Source organism: Crocuta crocuta, unplaced genomic scaffold (assembly GCF_008692635.1).
Source record: "Crocuta crocuta isolate KB4526 unplaced genomic scaffold, BGI_CrCroc_1.0 scaffold186, whole genome shotgun sequence".
Taxonomy (NCBI): Eukaryota; Metazoa; Chordata; class Mammalia; order Carnivora; family Hyaenidae; genus Crocuta; species Crocuta crocuta.
This window is the reverse complement of record NW_027551569.1, coordinates 4,534,853-4,557,581: the sequence shown is the minus strand read 5'-3', so window position 1 is coordinate 4,557,581 and position 22,729 is coordinate 4,534,853. Positions and strand designations below refer to the sequence as shown.

General features: G+C 38.7%; 2 protein-coding genes and 1 pseudogene across 7 annotated transcripts in view; 2 read left to right on the top strand and 1 right to left on the bottom strand.

The window, feature by feature from the left end:
- Positions 1-8,761, top strand: part of SAMD15 (sterile alpha motif domain containing 15) — a 16,075-nt gene extending 7,314 nt beyond the window's left edge. The window contains exons 3-4 of one of the 5 annotated variants that reach the window (XR_013331753.1): positions 3,705-3,824; positions 4,811-4,923. Coding sequence is in view for 3 of the 5 variants with exons in the window: in XM_077750746.1 (XP_077606872.1) it covers positions 4,811-5,002 (192 nt within the window). In the remaining 2 variants the exon portion in view is untranslated. Of the gene's footprint in view, positions 1-3,704; positions 3,825-4,416; positions 4,638-4,810; positions 5,062-8,579 lie in introns of those variants that run through there. The other 4 variants (XR_013331752.1, XM_077750749.1, XM_077750746.1 and 1 more) reach the window with 4 other exon arrangements.
- NOXRED1 (NADP dependent oxidoreductase domain containing 1) overlaps positions 7,487-22,729 on the bottom strand; it is an 18,602-nt gene continuing 3,359 nt past the window's right edge. For both annotated transcript variants that reach the window (XM_077750752.1, XM_077750753.1), the window contains exons 4-7: positions 17,820-18,000; positions 17,071-17,222; positions 16,197-16,419; positions 7,487-7,828 (exon numbers count right to left, since the gene is read on the bottom strand). In XM_077750752.1, the coding sequence (XP_077606878.1) occupies positions 7,651-7,828; positions 16,197-16,419; positions 17,071-17,222; positions 17,820-18,000 (734 nt within the window). In that variant the 3' untranslated portion in view covers positions 7,487-7,650. The remainder of the gene's footprint in view (positions 7,829-16,196; positions 16,420-17,070; positions 17,223-17,819; positions 18,001-22,729) is intronic.
- On the top strand, positions 15,462-15,899 carry LOC144220462 (large ribosomal subunit protein eL33 pseudogene; annotated as a pseudogene).

The following is a 22,729-nucleotide window of genomic DNA, read 5'->3' as shown; positions in this document are numbered from 1 at the left end:
TAAAAACATTAAAAAAAAAAAAGAGAAAAGAAAACCTCAAAACAAAAACATTTTTGAGAGAGAGAGCATGCATACGCACACAGGGGAAAGGGACACTGGGAAAGGGAGAGAGAGAATCTCAAGCAAGCTTCACGCCCAGCTCAGCCTGATGAAGGGCTCAATCTCACAACTGCGAGATCATAGCCTGAGTCTAAATCAAGAGTTAGACACTTAACCGACTGAGCCACCCAGGTGCCCCAATTCTCAAAATATTTTTAACTGGTTCACTCCATCAAGTGAACAAAAGAACTCTGTGGTATATTTGGGGAGGAACACAGGTGAATTTATTATTCCTTTTGTATGCATGATTTTATATTATACAATATAGCCTTATACGCTTTATATCCCAGCAGTTTTACTACACTTGCCTTATTTCAAACCATTTGAATAGCACAGATTCATAATATGTGAGCAAATTATCACAAGATGAAAATAAATGTATTTTTTTATTTATTTCTGAGAGAGAGAAGAGACAGTGCGAGCAGGGGAGGGGCAGAGAGAGAGGAAGACACAGAATCTGAAACAGGCTCCAGGCTCTGAGCTAGCTGTCAGCACAGAGCCCGACGCGGGGCTTGAACCCACAAACTGTGAGATCATGACCTGAGCTGAAGTCAGATGCTTAACTGACTGAGCCACCCAGGCGCCCCTAAAAATATTTTTTTAACTTTCAATTTTCAAATAATTTTAGTTTTATAGAAGAGTTGCAAAGATAGTACAAAGTTCCTATATACTCTTAACCTAGCATTCCCTAATGTTGACATCTTATGTAACCATGGGACATTTAATTAAAACAAAGAAATTAACATTGGCATAGTATTATTAAGTAAATTACAGACTTTATTCAGATTTCTGCAATTTTTCCACTGATGTCCTTTTTTTTGTTCCAGAATCCAACTGGGGATACGACTTTGTTTTTAGTTGTCATTGTTTCCTTAGTCTTCTCCAATATGTGACAGTTTCTCTCTTTTTTTTTCATAAAGTTATTTATTTCGAGAGTGAGAGAAGTGCAAGTTGAGCAGGAAGAGAGGGAGAGAGAGAATCCCAAGCAGGCTCTGCACTGGCAGTGTGAAGCCTGACGCAGGGCTGGAACCCACGAATCATGAGATCGTGACCTGAGCTGAAGTGCCTATGAGACAGTTTCTTGATCTTTGTCTTTCAAGGCCTTGATACTTTGAAAAGTAGTGGTCAGGTTTTTTGAAGATTTCCCCCAATTTTAGTTTGTTTCGTGTTTCTCATGAAGATATGCTTCTGGGGGAGACTGTCACAGAGGCCATGAGCCCTTTTCATCGCATCTCATCTCATCAGGGAGTACATGATATCACCGGGCTATATTACTGGAGATATGAACCTTCATCACTTGGTTAAGGTGGCATCTGCCAGGTTTCTTCATTATAAAGTTACTGTGTTTACCTTTTCATATTCTGTTCACTAGGAGTGAGTTAGTAGGTCAGGCCTGCACTCAGAGAGAGGGGAATTAAGATCCAGCTCCTAGAGGGAGGAGTACCAGAGTTTATGGACATATAGTAAAACTACCACAGTAATAAATATACTGAAGAAGATAGTTTGAGGTTATGCAAATTGGTTTCTCTTTAAAGTCTGGCCCACTAATTTTAGCATCCCTCAGTGGGTCTTGCCTGTAACAGTTATTACTATGTTGTTCTGATGATGATTTTTTAGTTCCCTCATTCCTTTCATGCTTAACTGGAATCCTTTGTAAGGAATTCTTCTACGTTTAATTGTCCCTTCTCTTCCATTTCGGAGTTCTTTCAGTTTGGCCCATGTGTCCCTTTAACAATGCTCCCCTTATTTTTTTCTAGTACTTTCTGGCATTATATGTTACTTCAGACTCAGTTTTTATTTTCCTTGCTGCAGCTCTGGATGTAGCCATGTCTCCAAGGAGCCCTGGGTTGCTTTTATCAGGGAATGGAATTTAGAAACCAAGATGTGGCACCAGTTGTGCTTGTTGCTATGGGGGTGTCACTATTTCTAGGCACTCTGAGCAGAAAGATATAGGAAGATATATATAGATATATATATATACATATATATGCAAATATATATTGGCATAGATATATATATGCAAATCCCATGTAGACACAAATTTCTGTTTATTTCTGTAAGCCAGAGTTCATACTATTGTCTCTGACTTTAGTCCACCACCAATGGGTTCATTCTAGCCTTCCCATCCTTCCTCTTACCTACCTCACCCCACTTTGCTTCTTTATAACTTCTTTCTCTGACAGGAGAAACCTGATTCTCTTTATCTATAAATATGTCTACCTATGAGAAGCAAATATACCAACATTCAGTGTTTGTCTACAGCTGTTTTGTCTTTAGCCTTATACCACCTAGACAAAGCACTGGTTTTCCAAGTTATTTAGGTCAGCTGCTTTATTCCCTACTCCTTCAGTGAGATTATGTCTTACTTTGTAATACAATTATATTCATTTGTCCACAGCCTATATTCTATCATGGGTTCCTGAGACGTCCTGGCTTTTTAAAAATTTGCATACAGTAAAGTCACTCTTTACAGTGTATGGTTTTGTGGGTTTTGACAAATGCACAGGATCATGTATGTAGCACACAGAAGCATAGAGAACAATTCTATCACCCTAAAATTCCCCTTGTGTCTCTCCCCTTGGTAGTCAGCCCATCCCCCCACCCCTATCCGCCACACAGAACCATAGAGAACAATTCTGTCACCCTAAAATTCCCCTTGTGTCCCCTTGATAGTAGTGAGCCTATCATCCCACCCCAATCCCTGGCAACCACTAATCTGTTTTTAGTCTATATATATATATGCAAATCCCATGTGGACACAAATTTTCCAGAATGTCACATAAATGGAATCAAATAATATGTAGCCTATGAGTCTGGCTTTTTTCCCCACAGCAAAATGCATTTAAAATTAATCCACATTGTTGGGGCACGTGGAAGCCTCAGTCAGTTAAGTGTCTGATTCTTGATTTTGGCCCAGGTCTGGTTCTCATGGTTTGTGGGTTCAAGCCCCCCATCAGGGTCTGTGCTGATAGCGTGGAGCCTGCTTGGGATTCTCTCTCCCACCCCGATCCTTACCCCCCAAAAAAATAAATAAATAATTTTTTAAAAAGATGAATCCACATTGTTTTATGAATTGACAAGCAGATTTTAAGGAGACTATACAGTCTGTTTTAATAATGGTGGTATAGATAATTCATATTTGAACCATAACAATGATGTTTTTAGGTTTTTAAAAATTTTTTTGTAATGTTTATTTATTTTTGAAAGAGAGAGAGACAGGGTGCAAGCTGGGGAGGGGCAGAGAGGGAGACAGAGAATCCGAAGCAGGCTTCAGGCTCCAGCTGTCAGCACAGAGCCTGTTGCAGGGCTCGAACTCACAGACTGCGAGATCATGACCAGAGCCAAAGTGAGCCGAAGTCTGACTCTTAAACGACTGAGCCACCCAGGTGCCCGATGTCTTTAGGTTTAATTATAGGTTCCAATTATGTAAATGTGCATAGTCACATACATAAGGTAACTACAAACAGTATATATTATATTGTTAATGATGAAGCAAAACTATTAGTAGCTTACAAATAAAAGAGTAGCAGCCTTTGAAAGCCATAATCAATACAGGATACAATGATGATATAGTAATAATAGAATCCTCTTGAAAACTGTTACAGATCTGCATGAGACCATTTGCATTGAGCATGGGGCACCATCTAGAATGCAGAATTAAGAATCCTTAGAAAACTCTAATAATCTTCATGAATACCTGTGTTTAATAATCCTTACTAATTCAAGTAAGTTACTAGTAAATTGCTCTAAGTCTTAGGCAGAAATAAAATCTGCTGCTTAATATTTTATCAGAACTAAAGAAAGAACTCACAGTTTTATATTAATTTATAGCCCATCAAAGGTCCCTCTTGGTCCATTGATGAACTTCAGACATACTTGAATGCAATGTGAGATGGTTAGATTGTATTTCCCGATCCCACATGTAAACAGTAGCTTTGTAACACTTTTAATTTCTGCATTAGAATATTAAATGGCATTGGGCTCTCTCAGCCTGCAAGTAGGCACATAGCTCTTTTGGTTAGTAGTGAGTAAATCTGACTATGACTACAGGGTCCCTCCTAGGATCACCATCTGTTAATCTCAGTGAATTTGTGAAAGAACCAGCCCTGGTCAGGGGCATTCAGGGTGAGGTGCTGACCAGACGAGGTGCTCAGTGTGGCAGCACCAATTACAAATGAGAATACTTAAGGGCCGTCTGTAGTAATTCAGATCTCTAATTCTAGTAAAACAGCTAGAACTTTAATGTCTGCTTTTTAGTGTTTGAGGTTTGTTTTTAGTCAAATTAAATAACTATTTGAGTTATGATTTTTCTCTTAGTTGCAGATTAACTGAGCTCCTTATAGGTGAGTTATTTATGAACTTTCCCAGAGATCGTCTTGGCTCTTAATCTGAACATATTATCTGCTCCTATGGCTGATCAGATTGCCCAGCTGAAAGAAAGAAATGAACGCATCCGTGGCAAGCTGTTGCCAAGAGCCTAGAAACACCTTCAAATGAAACTTATAAAAAGATAATAAATCACTTGATGTTTCTCATAAGGACTTTATTTTGATAAGACCAGTCTAGTAAGCAGTTCCATGTGTTATTTCATTGTTTTATTTTCCCTTAGAAATAACTTGAGGTTAGCACTCAAGAGGCCTAGGAAAATAAGTAAAGCTTCTTTAATTTATATTTTCAGTTAGCCCCATTAAGAAATTATTTTGTATTTTAGGTAATTTCTCGGCATACACGGGAGCTACTGGGAATTGAAGAGCCATTATTCAGACGCACCATCGCCCTTCCCTATAGGGACAATATAGGCTTATTTTTAGAGCAAAAAGGTCATACTGGGGTAAAATCTGATTCCTTGACCTTATCTGAATTTGTGCAAGCAGCAGGATTACAGGATTATGCTCAAAAGTAACTGCCCTTAAAAAGAATGAAGCATCATATTACACTGAACCTTAGGGAAGAGCCATTTCACTTACCTGAAAGATCAAACTAAACTCTTTGGGGGAATAACTGGGTTCTCATTTTCTCTTCTTCATTAAGGATCAGAGTTAGAACTCCTGGTTCCATCCATAGTTCTGTCAGCACCTCTCAGCACCTTCCTTTTATTTGGGTTTCAGTTTAGCTCCGCGTTTATTTTTTAAATTAAAAAAAATTTTTTTTAAAGTTTATTATTGAGACAGAAACAGAGAATGAGCGGGGGAGGGTCAGAAAGAGAGGGAGACACAGAATCAGAAGCAGGCTCCAGGCTCTGAGCTGTCAGCACAGAGCCCGACGCAGGGCTTGAACTCACGAACTGTGAGATGGTGACCTGAGCCAAAGTCGGTCGTTTAACCAACTAAGCCACCCAGGCACTCCTAACTCCTCGTTTAAACAAAGATAGCAATATTTCTCTTTCTGGGTAATTATAAGGATTATAAGGATTCCTGATAAATTTTAGTAATGCATCCTGGTATAGAAACATGTTAGAGAAAAAGAATCGAAAGTAAAATCTCCTGCCAATCTAAATAGTTTTCTCCACAATTGCAGAAAAAGAATCAGTTGTATTATTGAATCACCATTAAATCAGTCAGTGATGTACATCACAGGCAAGCTACTAAAGAAAACTGCAACCAAGTCAGGAAGATCTCACCCTTACATATAGCCAGACAGATAGAATCCATTACTTACATGTATTACTGTATCCAAAGAAAAAATAAAACTTCTCATATCTTTATGACAAGCACGAAGTTACTACTTGGAGCTGGGCACTTAGGCCTGAGAGATAAAGTGCCATTCTCCTCTGTGCTCACATATCAAAGAGCTGGCTCCAAATTCCCCCAGACAGTCCTGGGATATAAAACTGGTAGGTGACTTACTCAACTTTTTAGAGGATTTACATTACATGTCAAATACAAAAAAAGGAGTTAAATTACATGTTAAAGGGAGTTAAAGGGAGGAAGGGAGTTCTTTTCCTTTTTTGCATTAGAGAAAAAAAATTTTTCAATATTTTTAAAAATTTCTATTTATCCTTACAAACAACAAGGCNGCTTATAGGAGTACCACTGGAATATGGAAAGGAACTGGAGTTTGTTTACCAGGCTTTTTTATGTGGTACCTTCCAGACCTTTATAAAATAAAATTCAGGAGGCGCCCAGCTGGCTCAGTCAGTAGAGAATGCAACTCTTGATCTCAGGGTTATGAATTTGAGCCTCACTTTGGGGATAGGGTTTACAGGAAGGAAGGAAGGAAGGAAGGAGGGAGGGAGGGAGGGAGGGAGGAAAAGAAAGGAAAAAAAAGAGGAAGAAAGAGAAGAAAGAGAAAGAAAGGAAAGAAAGAGAAAGAAAGAAATTAAATGAATGAACAAATGAATGAATTCAGGCCAGAGTCTACCGTGACTGGACTGCTCAAAAAAAAAAAAGACAAAATAGTTCTTGTTGCTTGGATGGCTCCAGTTCCTCTCTAGTTTTACAGGCTTAACTGTTCTTTCTCTTCCCAGCCTCAATTCTTAATGCTAAAAGCCACTAAATGGTTACCATAATCCAAAGAGCAATGATGTACCCTGTCCAGTTCCCTACACCTGAATGGACAGTCAAAGGAATCCATTTTTTCTCTACTTGAAAAAAATCAAATTAGCATTCATACCATGTGTTAATATTTGATGATGAACGTACTTTCTTCTCAAATTGGACCAATGAAATTTTATCTCAAACCATTCTACATCATACCATTGGGTTTGCCTGGCTCACAATTATGCAAAAGAGAAAAATGTAAATGATTAATCTAACACAATGGTGGTTTACATGTATAATGTAAACATTACATGTTTTGTTCAAAAGCACTTTAGCATTTAGCAAACCATTGTTCTGTTCAATGACAGAGTATAGTCAGTGTCCTCCTTTCTCAACCTGATGGTCACTGCTGTTGTTTTCTACTCTATTATAGCTGACATAAAATACTGCAAAATGTAAAGGCAGTAACTTTGCAGTGTAGGAATAAGATCTATATTTTGCAAAATTATTTTTAACCATGTAATACAAATGCCAGCTATTTATAAAAATGGTTTTGTGGTTTAAAATGGTTTAAATGGGAACAGCTTTAAATAAGATAATTCCAGAACAGTCATATATAGCTGAAATAAGCATGATATGAGTCGTAATTCAATTAAGATTGTTTACCACACATTTTACTTCTTTATCCAAAATGGTAGGAAAATCAAGCTGTATCGTTTATCAGCTATTCACTGCTACAGGAGAACAAGCTGAAATATATACTAATAATGACATTATAAATTCTGGAATTTAGCTGTTAGAAGAGAGAGAATTTATATTAGCATGGCTTTCATAGGGAAGCAGCTTACTTAAGTGTCTCAGGTTATACAGTTTCCTTTGGTTGCTTCCAAAAGCCAGACATACCCAAATATACTGACGTGAAAGACTTCTTGTTTTATTCTATATTTTAAAGAACATCAGTACAATTTTCTAATTCCTTAATGCCCAACATGTGGCAAACACGATGCAGTCACACGATTCTACTGTGAATTGTGATAATCAGGGTACAGCAGTTGTAGATTCCTGAGGTCTCTTAACGGGAGGACGAGCCTGTGGAGACCCCTGGCTGCTGTTCCTTGCTTAGGGAGATGCCGAATGAATCACAGTAAAGACGGGTAAGGTGGTCCTGGAGACCCGTACTGGTTGAGAGTTTTTGACTAAAGGGAGTTTCCTTGAGTTGCACAACAGTCAGATCAAACCAGGGGAAAGGCCTAGGGTGAAAAAAAATACTGTTACTTTTTAATGTCTGTTCAGTACATCTGATTTGGCTATTAAACATAACAGGAAATAGGTACTTTATTTTTGATATCAAACTAATTAAAATTCATAATTAAACATTCAGCTAGAACTATTCACTGTGTGGATTTAATAGTACCTATGATTTTTGTACTGATGTACATTTTTTCAAGTGTGTTTGTGCAGGAATTTATAATTAAAGAATGATTATAATAATGACATTGAGATTCTTTTCAGTATATTTCCCTTGAATTTATTTTTTTTAATGTTTACTTATTTTTGAGAGAGAGAGCACATGAGCAGGGGAGAGCAGAGAGAGAGACACAGAATCCAAAGCAGGATCCAGGCTCCAAGCTGTCAGCACAGAGCCCAACACGGGGCCTGAACCCACAGACTGTGACATCATGACCTGAGCCAAAGTCGGATGCTTAACTCACTGAGCCACCCAGGCACCCCAATTTGAATTTAGAAATAAAATATGTGAGAGGATCATAGACATTGGGAATAGAAAAGATATCATTTCTTTTAAGATATCCTCTTCAACAGGGGCGCCTGGGTGGCTCAGTTGGTTAAGTGTCTGCCTTTGGCTCAGAGTCTGGAGCCTGCTTTGGATTCTGTGTCTCCCTCTCTCTCTCTGCCCTTCCTCCATTCTGTCTCTGTCTCTCTGTCTCTGTCTTTCTCTCTCTCTCTCAAAATTAAATAAACATTAAAAAAATTTTTTTAAAGATATCCTCTTCAACAAATGGAGTACCTGGGTGGCGCAGTCGGTTAAGTGTCTGACTTCAGCACAGGTCATGATCTCATGGTTCATGGGTTCCAGCCCCACATTGGATTCCATGCTGACAGATCAGAGCCTGGAGCCTGCCTCAGATTCTGTGTCTCCCTCTGTATCTGTCCCTCCCCTGCTGGCGCTCTATCTCTATCAAAAATTAATAAAAAGCATTAAAAGAAAGATATCCTTTCAACCTCTTAAGGTATAGATCAACACATATATAGGGACTTTTAAGGGTTTTTTTAAATCTATAAGTTCCCCTTCCTCTTTTTCTTTCCTTGCAGTTTATTTGTTGAAGAAATTAGGTTGTTTATCCTCTAAAGTTTCCCATATTCTGGATTTTGCTGGTTATATCTCATGGTCATTTAACACTTTCCTGTCTCTTGAATTTATATCTATAGATGTAATCAAATTCTGTTTTTTTAATTTTTTAAATGTTTTTTATTTATTTCTGAGAGAGAGAGAGCGAGAGAGAGACACAGCATGAGCACAGGAGGGTCAGAGAGAGGGAGACACAGAATCCAAAGCAGGCTCCAGACTCTGAGCTAGCTGTCAGCCCAGAGCCCAACGTGAGGCTCGACCCCACAAACCATAAGATCATGACATGAGCCGAAGTCGGACGCTTAACCAACTGAGCCACCCAGGGGCCCCTAGGGTTTTTTTATGAGAGTATTTCATCTGTGTCTGTTTTCATCCAGAAACACATTGTCTCTCTTTCTGCAGTGTTAAGACTGATGAATGGATTCCGTCTGATCTATTCATTATAAAGTTACCCCATCAATTTTTCACCTAATGTTGCCTATATTCATTATTTCATTAGAGCTTACAAAATGATGATATTCTACACTCCTTCTTCATTTAAGAAGGAACTTTTCAACTTTATAAATAGGGCCAAAAGCCAAGAGCAAACATCTTACTCAGTAACTTAACATTAAAAACATAGCCTATTTTCAAGTTATTTTGTCACAGCAAATATTGATAGTAGTTACCTCTAGAAAATGGGATTTAAGGGAAATACTTTCACTGTTTGGTACATTTTAGTTGATATCCTATTTACTACAAACATTTATTACTTTGCTAATTTTTAAAGTCATTTTTTAAAAATTCACATGAAGAATAAATGTATAAGAAGGAATAAGATTTTGGAAAATATTAGGGGCACGTGGATGGCTCAGTCACTTGAGCGTCCAACTTTGGCTCAGGTCATGATCTCACGATTCGTGAGCTTGAGCCCCATGTCGGGCTCTGTGCTGATAGCTCAGAGCTTGGACCCCGCTTCAGAGTCTGTGTTTCCCTCTCTCTCTGTCCCTCCCTTGTTCACGTGCTCTCTCTCTTTCTCTCTCTCTCAAAATAAATAAACATTAAAAAAAACTTTAGAAAATAGTGAAGAGGACTTGTTCTACCAGATACCAAAATATAGAAAAACATACAGTAGTTAATCATAAATGGGAGCTTTGGCACAGTGAAGGAAACAATCAGCAAAACTAAAAGGCAGCTGACAGAATGGAAGAAGATATTTGGAAATGAAATATCAGATTAAGGGTTACTATCCAAAATCTATAAAGAACTTAACAAACTCAACACCCAAAAAGTAAATAATCCAGTGAAGAAATGGGCAAAAGATATGAATAGGCACTTTTCCAAAGACAACATCCAGATGGATAACACATAAAATGCTCAACATCACTCATCATCAGGGAAATACAAATTAAAGCCACAACGAGATACCACCTCACACCTGTCAGAATGGCTAACATTAACAACTCAGGCAACAACAGATGTTGCACCGCTTGTGGGAATGCAAACTGGGTGTAGCCCCTCTGGAAAACAGTGTGGTGGTTCCTCAAAAAATTAAAAATAGAACTACCCTGTGGCCCAGTAATTGCACTACTAGGTATTTAATCAAAGGATATAGGTGTGCTGTTTCAAAGAGGCACATGCATCCCAATGTTTATAGCAGCACTACTGACAATAGCCAAAGTTTGGAAAGAGCCCAGATGTCCATCAACTGATGAATGGAAAGAAGATGTGGTGTGTGTGTATGTATGTGTGTATATGTGTATATGTATGTATACACACACACACACACACACACCAGAATATTACTCAGCAATCAAAAAGAATGGAATCTTGCCATTTGCAACAACGTGGATGGAACTAGAGGGTATTATGCTAAGTGAAATTAAAGAAAGACAAATATATGACTTCACTCATATTTGGAATTTAAGATACCAAATAGATGAACATCAGGGAAGGGAAGCAAAAGTAATATAAAAACAGGGAGGGGGCAAAACACAAAAGACTCTTAAATATAGAGAACAAACTGTGGGTTGCTAGAGGGGGGTTGGTGGCAGATGGACTAAATGGGCAAGGGGCATTAAGGAGGACACTTGTTGGGATGACCACTGGGTATTATATGTAGGACCAAATCACTGGATTCTATTCCTAAAATCATTATTGCACTATATGCTAACTAATTTAGATGTAAATTAAAAATAAATAAAAATAAAGTTGATGACCAAAAAAAAAAAAATCATAGCATGGGAATAGAATATCATCCACAGTTCAGAATACAGTCCGGAAATATATCCATAAATATCTTGCAGTTTAGCAAATAATAAAAATCATATTTCAAATTGGTAGGAAAAGGAATGGCTACTTTACAAATAATGTAGGACAGTTTGCTTTCCAAAATGAATAGAAGATACTAAAAATCCGAAACTGCTTAAAGATTTAAATATTAAAAAATTAAAATATTAGAGGAAGATACAGAATATCGTAGGATGAAGATGGTCTTTATAAGTATGATTTAAAACCCTGAAGTCATAAAGAAGTGATTTGACAGTTTTGACTACAACAATTAGAATCTCTGGACAGCAAAAGTTACCAAAAAGAAAGGAAAATATGGAAATTATGTCCAATATACATAATATATTCCTGCTGAAAACCTTCTCTGAAACAATAAATAAAAGCCAGCAAAACAAAAATGAATAGGCAAAGAATATCTAGTGAGAATGAGACAGAACAAAAGAGCAACAAGTTAGAAGCTGGAAAAAATATGGACGAATAATAACACGGAGCTGAACCTGAAGTGAGCAACAAGGAAAACCAAAGCACAGTCCATTTATATGATAGAACCCACAAACGACTCAAGAAGTAGTGAGACCCAGTACATCATGAAGCAGAGGTGAGATGGTACTAAAAGTATGATGATGGACTGAAAATCTTAAGATTAAGAGACCCTCACAGCACACTACCCAATGCTGCACACTCAGGAGACTGTCCCTCCTCCTCCCCATCAAAAGATTTATTCTCTAGAAGAGGTAAATAGAGGGTCTCGGGGGGTACCTGGCTGTCTCAGTTGTAGAGCATGCAATTCTTGATCTCAGGGTTCATGAGTTTGAGACCCACATTGGGTGTGGAGATTACTTAAGTAAATGAAGACAAAAAAAAAATAGGGGGTTTCTGGACATGGAGAAAATAGGCACTGTTTTGGACAAGGATTTGCTGAATAGAGGGGATATAAAGTAAAGAAATCTAAGCAATAAGATGACCCCTCTTCTCACACTCATACATAGCTTTCTTTCCCCAGTTGGGTCCCAAACACTTAAACTAATATTCAGTTTCCCAAGCAAATAGCTGATCAAATCACTCTGTAGTAACGACCACAGTAGCAAACAGAGTTTCCAATCAACTTTTTAGTAACCAAGACCTTAAATATGAGCAAATTCTCCATATACATACTTGAATAAAGCTTCTTAAATCAATGATAGAAACCAAAACAAATGATCAGTAGAGACTCCTCACAGGAGAAAAAAATTCATTTACATTCTCAAAGGGATAAGAGATGGTATTGCATAGTGAAATGACAACAGGTTGCTACATAAAAAAATGAGTATTTGGAGACATAAAGAATTTGAAAATATTCAAAATATAGCAAAAATTAAAATATGCTCAACATATGATAGCAAAAACAGTATAGTTGAAATATCTCAGAAAACAGAAATAGACAAAAGATTTTAAAAATAGGAAAGATAGGGGTGCCTGGGTGGCTCAGTCAAGGGTTTGACTCCTGATTTCAGTTCAGGTCATGATCTTGGGGTTGTAGGATTGAGCCCCATGTTAGGCTCCACGCTGAGCATGGAGCCTGCTTGAGATTCTCCCCTTCTGTCTCTCTCCCCTGCCTTTCTAAAATAAAATTTGAAAGAATTTTAAGTAAAAAAGTAGGAAAGATAAAGAAAATCAGAGTTTCAGTCCAGGAGGTCAAACATTGGACTTAAGAGAAGACAGAAAACAGGAAAGGGGAGGAAATTATGAAATATATAACTGGAGAAAAGGAGACAATTGGGCATTCAGATTAAAAAGGACTGCTGAATGTTCTTTTTATGGATATCAGTTACATGGGTATTTCCTTTACAATAGTTCATTAAACTTCATTATTTATGAATTTATGGACTATGCACTTTTCTACATAAGTGTTATAATTCACAAAATTTTTTAAATTAAGGGGGGGGAGGGAAAGGCTCACCATGTGCCCAACACAGTGAGTTAAAATAGACCTACATCAAAAATAAAATAAAATAGACCCAAATTCATCACACATCATAAAATTTCAGGATACTGAGGTCAAAAATTTCAGGATACTATAAGCTTCCAGAGAGAAAAGAAATAGATTTCAAAAAAGGATGAATTCAAGAATTAGAATGGCATTGGGGCGCCTGGGTGGCTTAGTCGGTTAAGCGGCCGACTTTCGCNAAAAAAAAAAAAAAAAAAAAAAAAAAAAAAAAAAAGAATTAGAATGGCATTGTATTTCTCAACAGCAACTCTGTCTGGGGAGCCTGGGTGGCTCTGTTGGTTAAGCATCCAACTTCAGCTCAGGTCATGATCTCTTGGTTCATGGGATTGAGCCCCTTGTCAGGTTCTGTACTGACAATTCAGAGCCTGGAACCTGCTTCAGATTCTGTCTCCCTCTCTCTCTCTGCTTCTCTACCATGCACACTCTTTCTCCCTCTCTCTTTCAAAAAATGGATAAAAACATTTAAAGGTTTTTAAAAAAACAGCAACTCTGTAAGACAATGAAGCAATGCCTTTAAAACTCTGAGGGAGGGGCGCCTGGGTGGCTTAGTCGGTTAAGCATCCGACTTTCACTTAGGTCATGATCTCGTGGTTCGTGGGTTCGAGCCCCGCGTCGGGCTCTGTGCTGACTGCCAGCTCGGAGCCTGGAGCCTATTTCGGAGTCTGTATCTCCCTCTCTCTCTGACCCTCCCCTGCTCATGCTGTCTCTGTCTCTCTCTCTCTCTCCTAGAGATAAATAAAAATATTAAAAAAAAAAACTCTGAGGGAAAATTATTTCTAACTTAGAATTTGATACCTGGCTATGTACCCAATAAAGATTAGGTTAGAATAAAAACAGTTTCAGACACAGTCTCTATAAATTACATTGTTTTCTAAAGAAGTTACTGAAAGAAGATATGACCCACCGCTATGAAAGAGTAAACCATACCAGAGGAAGAGGGATCCAGGAAAAAGAGATCCAACATAAGAGAGGAAAAGGAATTCCAGGCCAAGGGCGAAGGGAAATCCCCAAACTAAAAATGCTTCATAGGCCTTTGGTGATCAATTAGAGTGCAAGAGATGGGAGACCATCAGGAATTACTTCCAGGCTTCTGGCTTAAAAAACTTGGCAAAAGAGCATGAAATTAGGTAAGAAACACCATCAGAGCAGGAATGAGAGCAGGTATGCTTCTGGACACGTTGAGTTTGATGGGAGATGGTGACTACAAACAACTTGGATATACGGTTGACATCTAGGCTAGAGATACAGAGTCATTTGCTGTCAGTATAAAGATGGCAACCTAAGTCTCTAAACTGGAAAAGTTCACCCATGAACAAAGTATAGAATGGCAAGAAAAGAAGGCCTAGCACAGAGCCCTGAAAACTCCTAGACATAAGGATGAGGGAGATGAGCTGGAAAGGAGAGGCTAGACAGGAAGAAAATGAGGAGAATCTAAGGGTATAATGAAAGCCAAGAGAAGAGATTGCTTCAAGAAGGACTCAAGAGTTCAAGGTTCAATAGTCAAGGAAGACAAGGATTAAAAATTGCCCAGTGAATTTAGTGGCATGGAAGTCACTGGTAACAAGGGTAACAGTTTTCCCTATTAGATTATCAAAGGTTAAAAAGATTGATCTTATAGTTAGCAAGCTATAGAGAAATGGCACATGCATACACACTGGTGGTGATGTAAATAAGCACCATGTTTTTTTAAAAGAATTTTTTAAAGTTTATTTAGAGAGAGAGGGAGAGAGTGAGCAAGCACTCAAGTGCACAGACGGGAGGGGCAGAGAGAGAGAGAGGGAGAGAAAGACTCCTAAGCAGGCTCCATGCTGTCAGTGCAGAGCCCAACGTGGGGCTGGATCCCATGAACCTTGAGATCATGACCTGAGTCAAGACACTTAGCCAACTGAGCCACCCAGATGCCTCTAAGCACCACGTTTTTGATAAGCAATTTGGGAATACCTATCAAACATAAAATATATATACCCTCTAGCCCAGAAATATTCTTTCAGAATATTCTTCTAGATAGTCATCAATCAGAAATATTGGTATAATAGTGCAAAATACATATAAAAATTTTCAGTTGCAGCCCTTATTAGAATTTGGGGCAGGGGAAAACTACATTATCAAGAATAAGTAAGATGAATAAACGTAATGAAATAATATATCCAGTGGATCCCTATGCATTGCTTATAAATGCAGTAGATATGATTGTACTGACATAGAATGCATCCACAACATAGCAAATGAAAAATCAGCATATATAGTCCCCATGTTTCAAAAATGTATAGACACTTTCCGCCATCTTTGAACCCGTGGAGGCCTGCTGGGAACAGGACTCCTGAAACGACAAATATGTCTGGAAGGTTGTGGTCCAAAGCCATTTTTGCTGGCTATAAACGGGGTCTCAGGAACCAGAGGGAGCACACAGCTCTTCTTAAAATTGAAGGTGTTTATGCCCGAGATGAAACTGAGTTCTATCTAGGCAAGAGATGTGCTTATGTGTACAAAGCAAAGAACAACACAGTGACTCCTGGTGGCAAACCGAATAAAACCAGAGTAATCTGGGGAAAAGTAACTCGTGCTCATGGAAACAGTGGCATGGTTCGTGCAAAATTCCGAAGCAACCTTCCTGCTAAAGCCATTGGCCACAGAATCCGTGTGATGCTGTACCCCTCAAGGATTTAAACTAACTGAAAAGTAAATAAATAAAGGTGTAGATTTAAAAAAAAAATGTATAGACATAGGTATGTATACACATTATAATACCATGATAATATAAATATGTTTGTAAATACATAGATTAAAAGACAAAAATATAAAAACCATTGGATGCGAAGTCTATGAAATGGTATTTGAGAAATAAAGGAGAGCTTTCACCTTTCCACCAGTCGGATTTTTTACAAGAATGTATTATTTCTATAAAATTGCAAAGATCACATGAAAGGAAAAAAAGAAAAAGCATCTGCTAAGATGTGTGGGAGAAATTAGAATAGCCTACTGTCTGATGCCTTACCTTTCCTGAGGTAGGATCTTGGTATAGATTTCATTGACAAAATCACCTAGTTGAAATTTGGGGCAAGATGCTCCATCCTTCTCACAGTCTTCAAGGTGCACAGAGAGGAACAGTTCATTCAGATGCTGCAGCACTTGGAAGTGGGGCATGTCCATTGTGGTGCAGAAATTTAGGATGGCGTAGAACACTCCCTCCAACCACTTGATATTGAGGATTATTCCCCCTACACATCAATGAGAAGGGAAATATCAGTCAGCACCACCAAAAGGGTTTTCCTGGAACAAACAACAAACCCCAGAAAATGAACAGCCACCTTTTTTCCAAGACAGGCTGTTCATATGAACCTCAAGATAAGCAAACACTCCTCTTTCTGGGCAAAGAGCCATGATTGTGCCCTTTATAACAAATCACATGTTAACCCCACCACAGGAGGACAGGTGTGACTAATGAAGACACTGATAGTGGCAAAAGCATCTCTAGAAATCTCTAGAATGATCTTTCCAATAAGGAAAAGAAACAGAGGAAAAATGCCAGACTAGAGCAGGGAAATGCCATTTAGTGCCAGACAGCAGACCATTTTGTTTTAAATAGGCTCTCCCCTCTGGCTGTTTCTGGTTCAGCCTTCACAGGTCCAAACACTCAGACTTGTCTGCTTTCCTTAGTGGAGGCTGCTTTTTGCCACCAAAGTTGTTCCCATTCAAAACTAAGCAGGTGGGAATGTGTCCAGTTTATACTCCCCCTACACACATATCCAAGACACACACACACACAAACACACACACACACACACACACACACACACACATGGATTATAAAGTAGCACTAGGCTGAGAGGCACTTTCAAAAGAGTGCCAAAAACATGGCAAGCTTTTACCAGCAGGACTGTAGGGGCAGGTAGCCTGAAGAATCGCAGGATCTTGGAGGGCAGCTATGATCTCCTTATTGGCCCCCCAGATGTTGACAAAATCTTCAACACAGTGATACTGAGGCCGCAAGATATTGGTGTTGTTCAGCAGGAGTTTCAACCTGAAAGGAAATCCCCCAAGACACGGAGTGCAAAGCCAGGACTATCATAAACCACCACAGGATCCACTGTGTTGGATCAAATCCAACCCCAACATCCTACCCTGCATGGCAGGCACCACTCAGAGGCAAACATGGGTGGAGGCAGCACTGAGGCCACCACTCATTAGCTGGACTTTCAGCCGGCTCCCTAACACTGAGTGAATGTTGTCTCGTGTCAGGCCCCAGGCTGGACAATAGGGGCACAAAAATATTATTTGACACATGCTGTGAATCATTTTTCACGTTGGTGACTGGTGGTTCCCTTCCCATTAATGCACAAGGAGAACACAGTGGGCCTCAAGTAGTGGGAAGCAGTGGGCCATTGCAGTTCTAAACATTTGCACATCAAAGAAAATGTTCCACCCACAAGCGCTGTTTGTGGAGAAGTGGGGAAGACACAATTAGAAAGGCTGGCTGTGTAATGCGGACAAAGCTGCTTCCACCTTCTTACTGGGAATGACCAACTCCATGAGGCAGGGGGCTGGGGGAGAGGGGGAGAAGCCAGATGTGAGGGGATGGGGTTCTGCCCCCCAGTTCCGTGCTCTCCTAACAGGATACCTGGCTATTGGGACAGCTGCTGCAAAGCTGTACACAATGCAACCTTTTTGCAGGTGCCTTTGAATTTCTAGGCAGATATTAGGCAGCTGAGATGGCAGGCAGCAGAGGAATATCACATTGGCCCAGCTCGCCAGACAATGGTTACGGTAAAAGCACTGGATTCCCAGTTTCTGGAACTCATCTAGGAGGGAGAAAGGGAGAAAGAAAGATCACAGTACAAATGAGTTTGACCTAAACATCAACGATGGGGAGAGGATGACAATTACTTCATGTCAAGTCCTATCGACACATAAATCAAAGAAATCCCCTCCTCACATCTTCTAGAAGACACAGGCAATGTCCTAACTGCAATATCAAAGCAGCTAGCACCACACAGATGTGGTTGAGATTGCTTTTAGACCAAATGCTAAAATTTTTCAGGTTGGTTGGTTTGTTTTCTAGAAGTCTTCTTGCTCTAATTTACTGAAGGCTTACCATGTGCCGATAGTGTACAAAGTACTCTGCATACATCATCTAAGGGAATCCTCACAGGGACCTTCTGAGGCAGAGACTGGTATTATTCCTATGTTACAAGTGAGGAAATTCATGCAGCTTACTCAGGGTTACACAGCTAAGTGGCTTGAGCTCTCAGGTGGGAAAAGATAAGAGAGTGGGAGAGTATTGGGCAGAGGCCAGGAGGAGTCTGGAAAGATATACTTGTGATTTCAGTAAAGTATACGCAACTTTCTGTTAATAAGACAGTTTTGAATGTTGAGAGAAATGTGGTAGCTCATGTATTTTCATTATAGCAGTCACTGATAGTTAATCATTTGTACTTTTTCTATATGGATTTCAAAGTAAAAATGTAAACTCACATAAGGTAGTGTGTTTTAAGAGCTATTGGAAAACAATATTACAGACATTGGAGAGGTGAGTTTTTAACTACCAAGAGTACATGATACATGTGATGCTGATGTTATCTGGGCACTTGTAAACCTGGAAGATGGACAAGACAAAGAGGAAATTTTAAAAATATGCACGGGGGCGCCTGGGTGGTCCTTGAGATTCTCTCTCTCTCTCTCTCTCTCTCTCCCTCCCCCCTTCCTCCCTCTGCCTTTCCCCTGCTCATGCTCTCTCTCTCTAAAACAAAAAAGAAAACATGCACAGCCATTCTTCTTTCATGTTTTGTTCTCAAAAGTGTACAGAATCAGCTGCTAAGCATGTTGAATTCCTGCTTCCTTACACAACATGCAGTGATATTCTAAAACTGCAATTTCAGGGGTGCCTGGGTGGCTCAGTCAGTTGACCATCTGACTCTTGATTTTGGCTCAGGACATGATCTCATGGTTCATGGGGTTGAGCCCCGTGTCAGGCTCTCTTCTGGCAGTGTGGAGCCTGCTTGGGTCTCTCTCTCTCTCTCTCTCTCCCTCTCCCTCTGCACCTCCCCTGCTCATGCTTTCTCTCTCAAAAATAAATAAACTTTTAAAAACTGTGATTTTATTATTAATATAGTGCTTTCCAAAGAATGTATGTACTTTATTGAAATATATATACTAGTCCTATTGATGAGATTTTAGAGATTTGTCTTGGGTGCTAAGATTTTTTTTAAGTTTCTTTAATACAGAAAGAATGCTTGCAAATTAATAAGAAAAATATAGGCACTCCAGCAGAAAAGCTGAACAAAAAGAACTCAAAAACGATGAAATAGCAATAAACCTATAAAAAATATTCAGTTCTTCTAGTGATCAATGGAGAATATGCTAAACAAGAAATTTTTTTTTTTAATTTTATAGTTTGTTTTTGAGACAGAGAGACAGAGCATGAGCGGGGAAGGGGCAGACAAAGAGAGGGAGACACAGGATCCAAAAAGGCTTCAGGCTCTGAACTGTCAGCACAGAACCCGACACAGGGCTTGAACCCATGAACTGCAAAATCGTGACCTGAGCTGAAGTTGGATGCTTAACTGACTGAGCCACCCAGGCACCTCCAAACAAGAAAAAATTTAAATGCATATTAAAATGATGATTATAAAAAAAAAAAGGATTCCCAGAACTGACAAGAGTATAGTGAAATGGATGTTCTTACACAATTCTGGTGAAAGTGTACATCCCTTTTTGGAAGTCGATTTGAAAAACTGTATTAGAATTGTCTTTAAAAAAATCGAAAAACATACCATAGGATCCAGCCATTCCACTCCCTGGTGTTTACCTATGAAAAGTTGAAGCACGTATCCACACTAATATCTGTACACAAATGTTCAGAGTAGCCTTCTGTATAAGAGCCAGAACCAGGAAACAACCTGGATGTCCACCACCAGTAGCTGAACAGATAAACTATGGAATGCTCATGCCGTGAAGTACTACTCAGAAATAAAAAGAATATAAATACGTGAAACACGTGAGTAATCTCAAAATAATTAGGCAGCGTGAAAGAAGTCAGAATGTAAAAGTACAAACTGTATGATTCCATTTATATTAAAATCTAGAAAATGCAAACTAATTGATGGTGACAGAATTCAGATGAGTGGCTTCATGGGGAGTTGCAACGAGATAGAGAAATTACAAGGAAAGTTTTGAGAGTGATGGGTAAGTTCATTACTTTGTGTTGATGATTTCACAGGTGTACACATGTGTCAAAACATCAAATTGTATACTATGAAAATGTGCAATTTATTATAAACAAATTATATCTTAATAAAGATGTACTTATTCTCTGACCTAGTAATTTTATGTTTTAAATTATATGCAAGGAAATCCAACCAAATAAGACAGTTACATAAACTAGCATACAGCCATATTTTGGGATACTAGATAACTTAAAATCATTATTTTGAAGAATGTTAAGTAATAGGAGAATATGCTTATGATACATTAAGTGAAAAATACAGAATATAGGGGCGCATCAGTGGCTCAGTTGGTTAAGCGTCCGACTTCGGCTCAGGTCATGATCTCACAGCTTGTGAGTTCAAGCCCCGCAATGGCCTCTGTGCTGACAGCTCAGAGCCTGGAGCCTGCTTCAGATTCTGTGTCTCCCTCTCTTTCTGCCCCTGCCCTGCTCACACTCTGTGTGTCTCTCTCTCAACAATAAATAAACAATAAAAATTAAAAAAAAAAGAAAAATGCAGAATACAAACAACTTTGTACAGTACCAATTACGGATATAATCTGATATAATCAGAGAAATATAGGAAGGAAATGGTAACCCTGGTAAGGGGATTATAGATAGTTATTACTTATTTCCTTATAAAGTAATATTTTAAATTTTCTATAATATACGTAAAATTATTTAATGCTTTTATTATTGAAGTATAACTTATATACAGGGCACACACAGATCTGAAGTATCTAGTCTGATCATTTTTGACAAAGGCATACACCCATGTAACTCATTCATACCTTTCTCAAGATATAGAACATTTTCATCTTCCCAGAAAGTTCCTTTGGGCCTCTCCTCAGTCAGCCTCCCAGAAGCAACCACTCTTCTGATTTCTATCATCATAGACTAGTAAGTAAAATCATTATAAAACATTTTTTTAATTTAGTAATTGTTATTTTTAAAAAAACAAGGCCAAATGTTTGGAACTGGTTAATACCCACTGGACTCTAACTGGTCCAATGAGATGTGAACTCTCTTTGAAAAACTTCTCTGTATCAAAGACTCAGAAAGCTATTTTATCACCAAGGGCACAGGGAGGAGGATATAAAATATTTACAGGGAAAAGAAAGTTTTCCTTTTTTTTTTCTTCAGTAAAAAGCAAAAGATTTATTTGTATGAAGAGAAACAGGAGCATGAGAAGAAAGTTGTTTTAAGGAACAGGTTAAAAACCATCTTTCTAAAAAGCTTCTGCACTGCAAAGGAAACAATCAACAAAACTAAAAGGCAACCGATGGAATGGGGAAAGATATTTGCAAATGACATACCGGATAAAGGGCTAGTGTCCAAAGTCTATAAAGAACTTACCAAACTCAACACCCAAAAAACAAATAATCCATTAAAGAATGGGAAGAAGACATGAATAGACACTTCTCCAAAGAAGACATCCAGATGGCCAACAGACACATGAAGAGATGCTCAATGTCACTCATCATTAGGGAAATACAAGTGAAAGCCATACTGAGATACTACCTCACACCAGTCAGAGTAGCTAGATTGAACAAGTCAGGAAACAGCAGATGCTGGTAAGGATGTGGAGAAACAGGAACCCTTTTGCACTGTTGGTGGGAATGCAAACTAGTGCAGCTGCTCTGGAAAACAGTGTGGAGGTTCCTCAAAATATTAAAACTAGAGCTACCCTATGACCCAGCAATAGTAATACTAAGAATTTACCCAAGGGATACAGGAGTGCTGATGCATAGGGGCACGTGTACCCCAATGTTCATAACAGCACTTTCAACAATAGCCAAATTATGGAAAGAGCCTAAGTGTCCATCACCTGCTGAATGGATAAAGAAGATGTGGTTTATATATTCAATGGAATACTACTTGGCAATGAGAAAGAATGAAATCATGACATTTGCAGCAGTGTGGATAGAACTGGAAGGTATTATGCTGAGTGAAATAATAGAGGACAGATATCATATGTTTTCATTCATATGTGGGTCTTGAGAAACTGAACAGAAGACCATGGGGGAAGGGAAGGAGAAAAAAAATAGATACAAACATAGGGAGGGAGGTAAACCACATGAGGCTATTAAATACAGAGAACAAACTGAGGGTTGATGGGGGGTGGGAGGGAGGGGGAATGAGTGACAGGCATTGAGAAGGGCACTTGTTGGGAAGAGCACTGGGTGTTGTATGTAAGCCAATTTGACAATAAATTATATTCATTAAAAATAATAATAAAATAGATAAATAGAGAGATAGTACTACTCTGACCCACTTAGAACACACACACACACACACACACACACACATCTTTCTTTTTTTTTTTT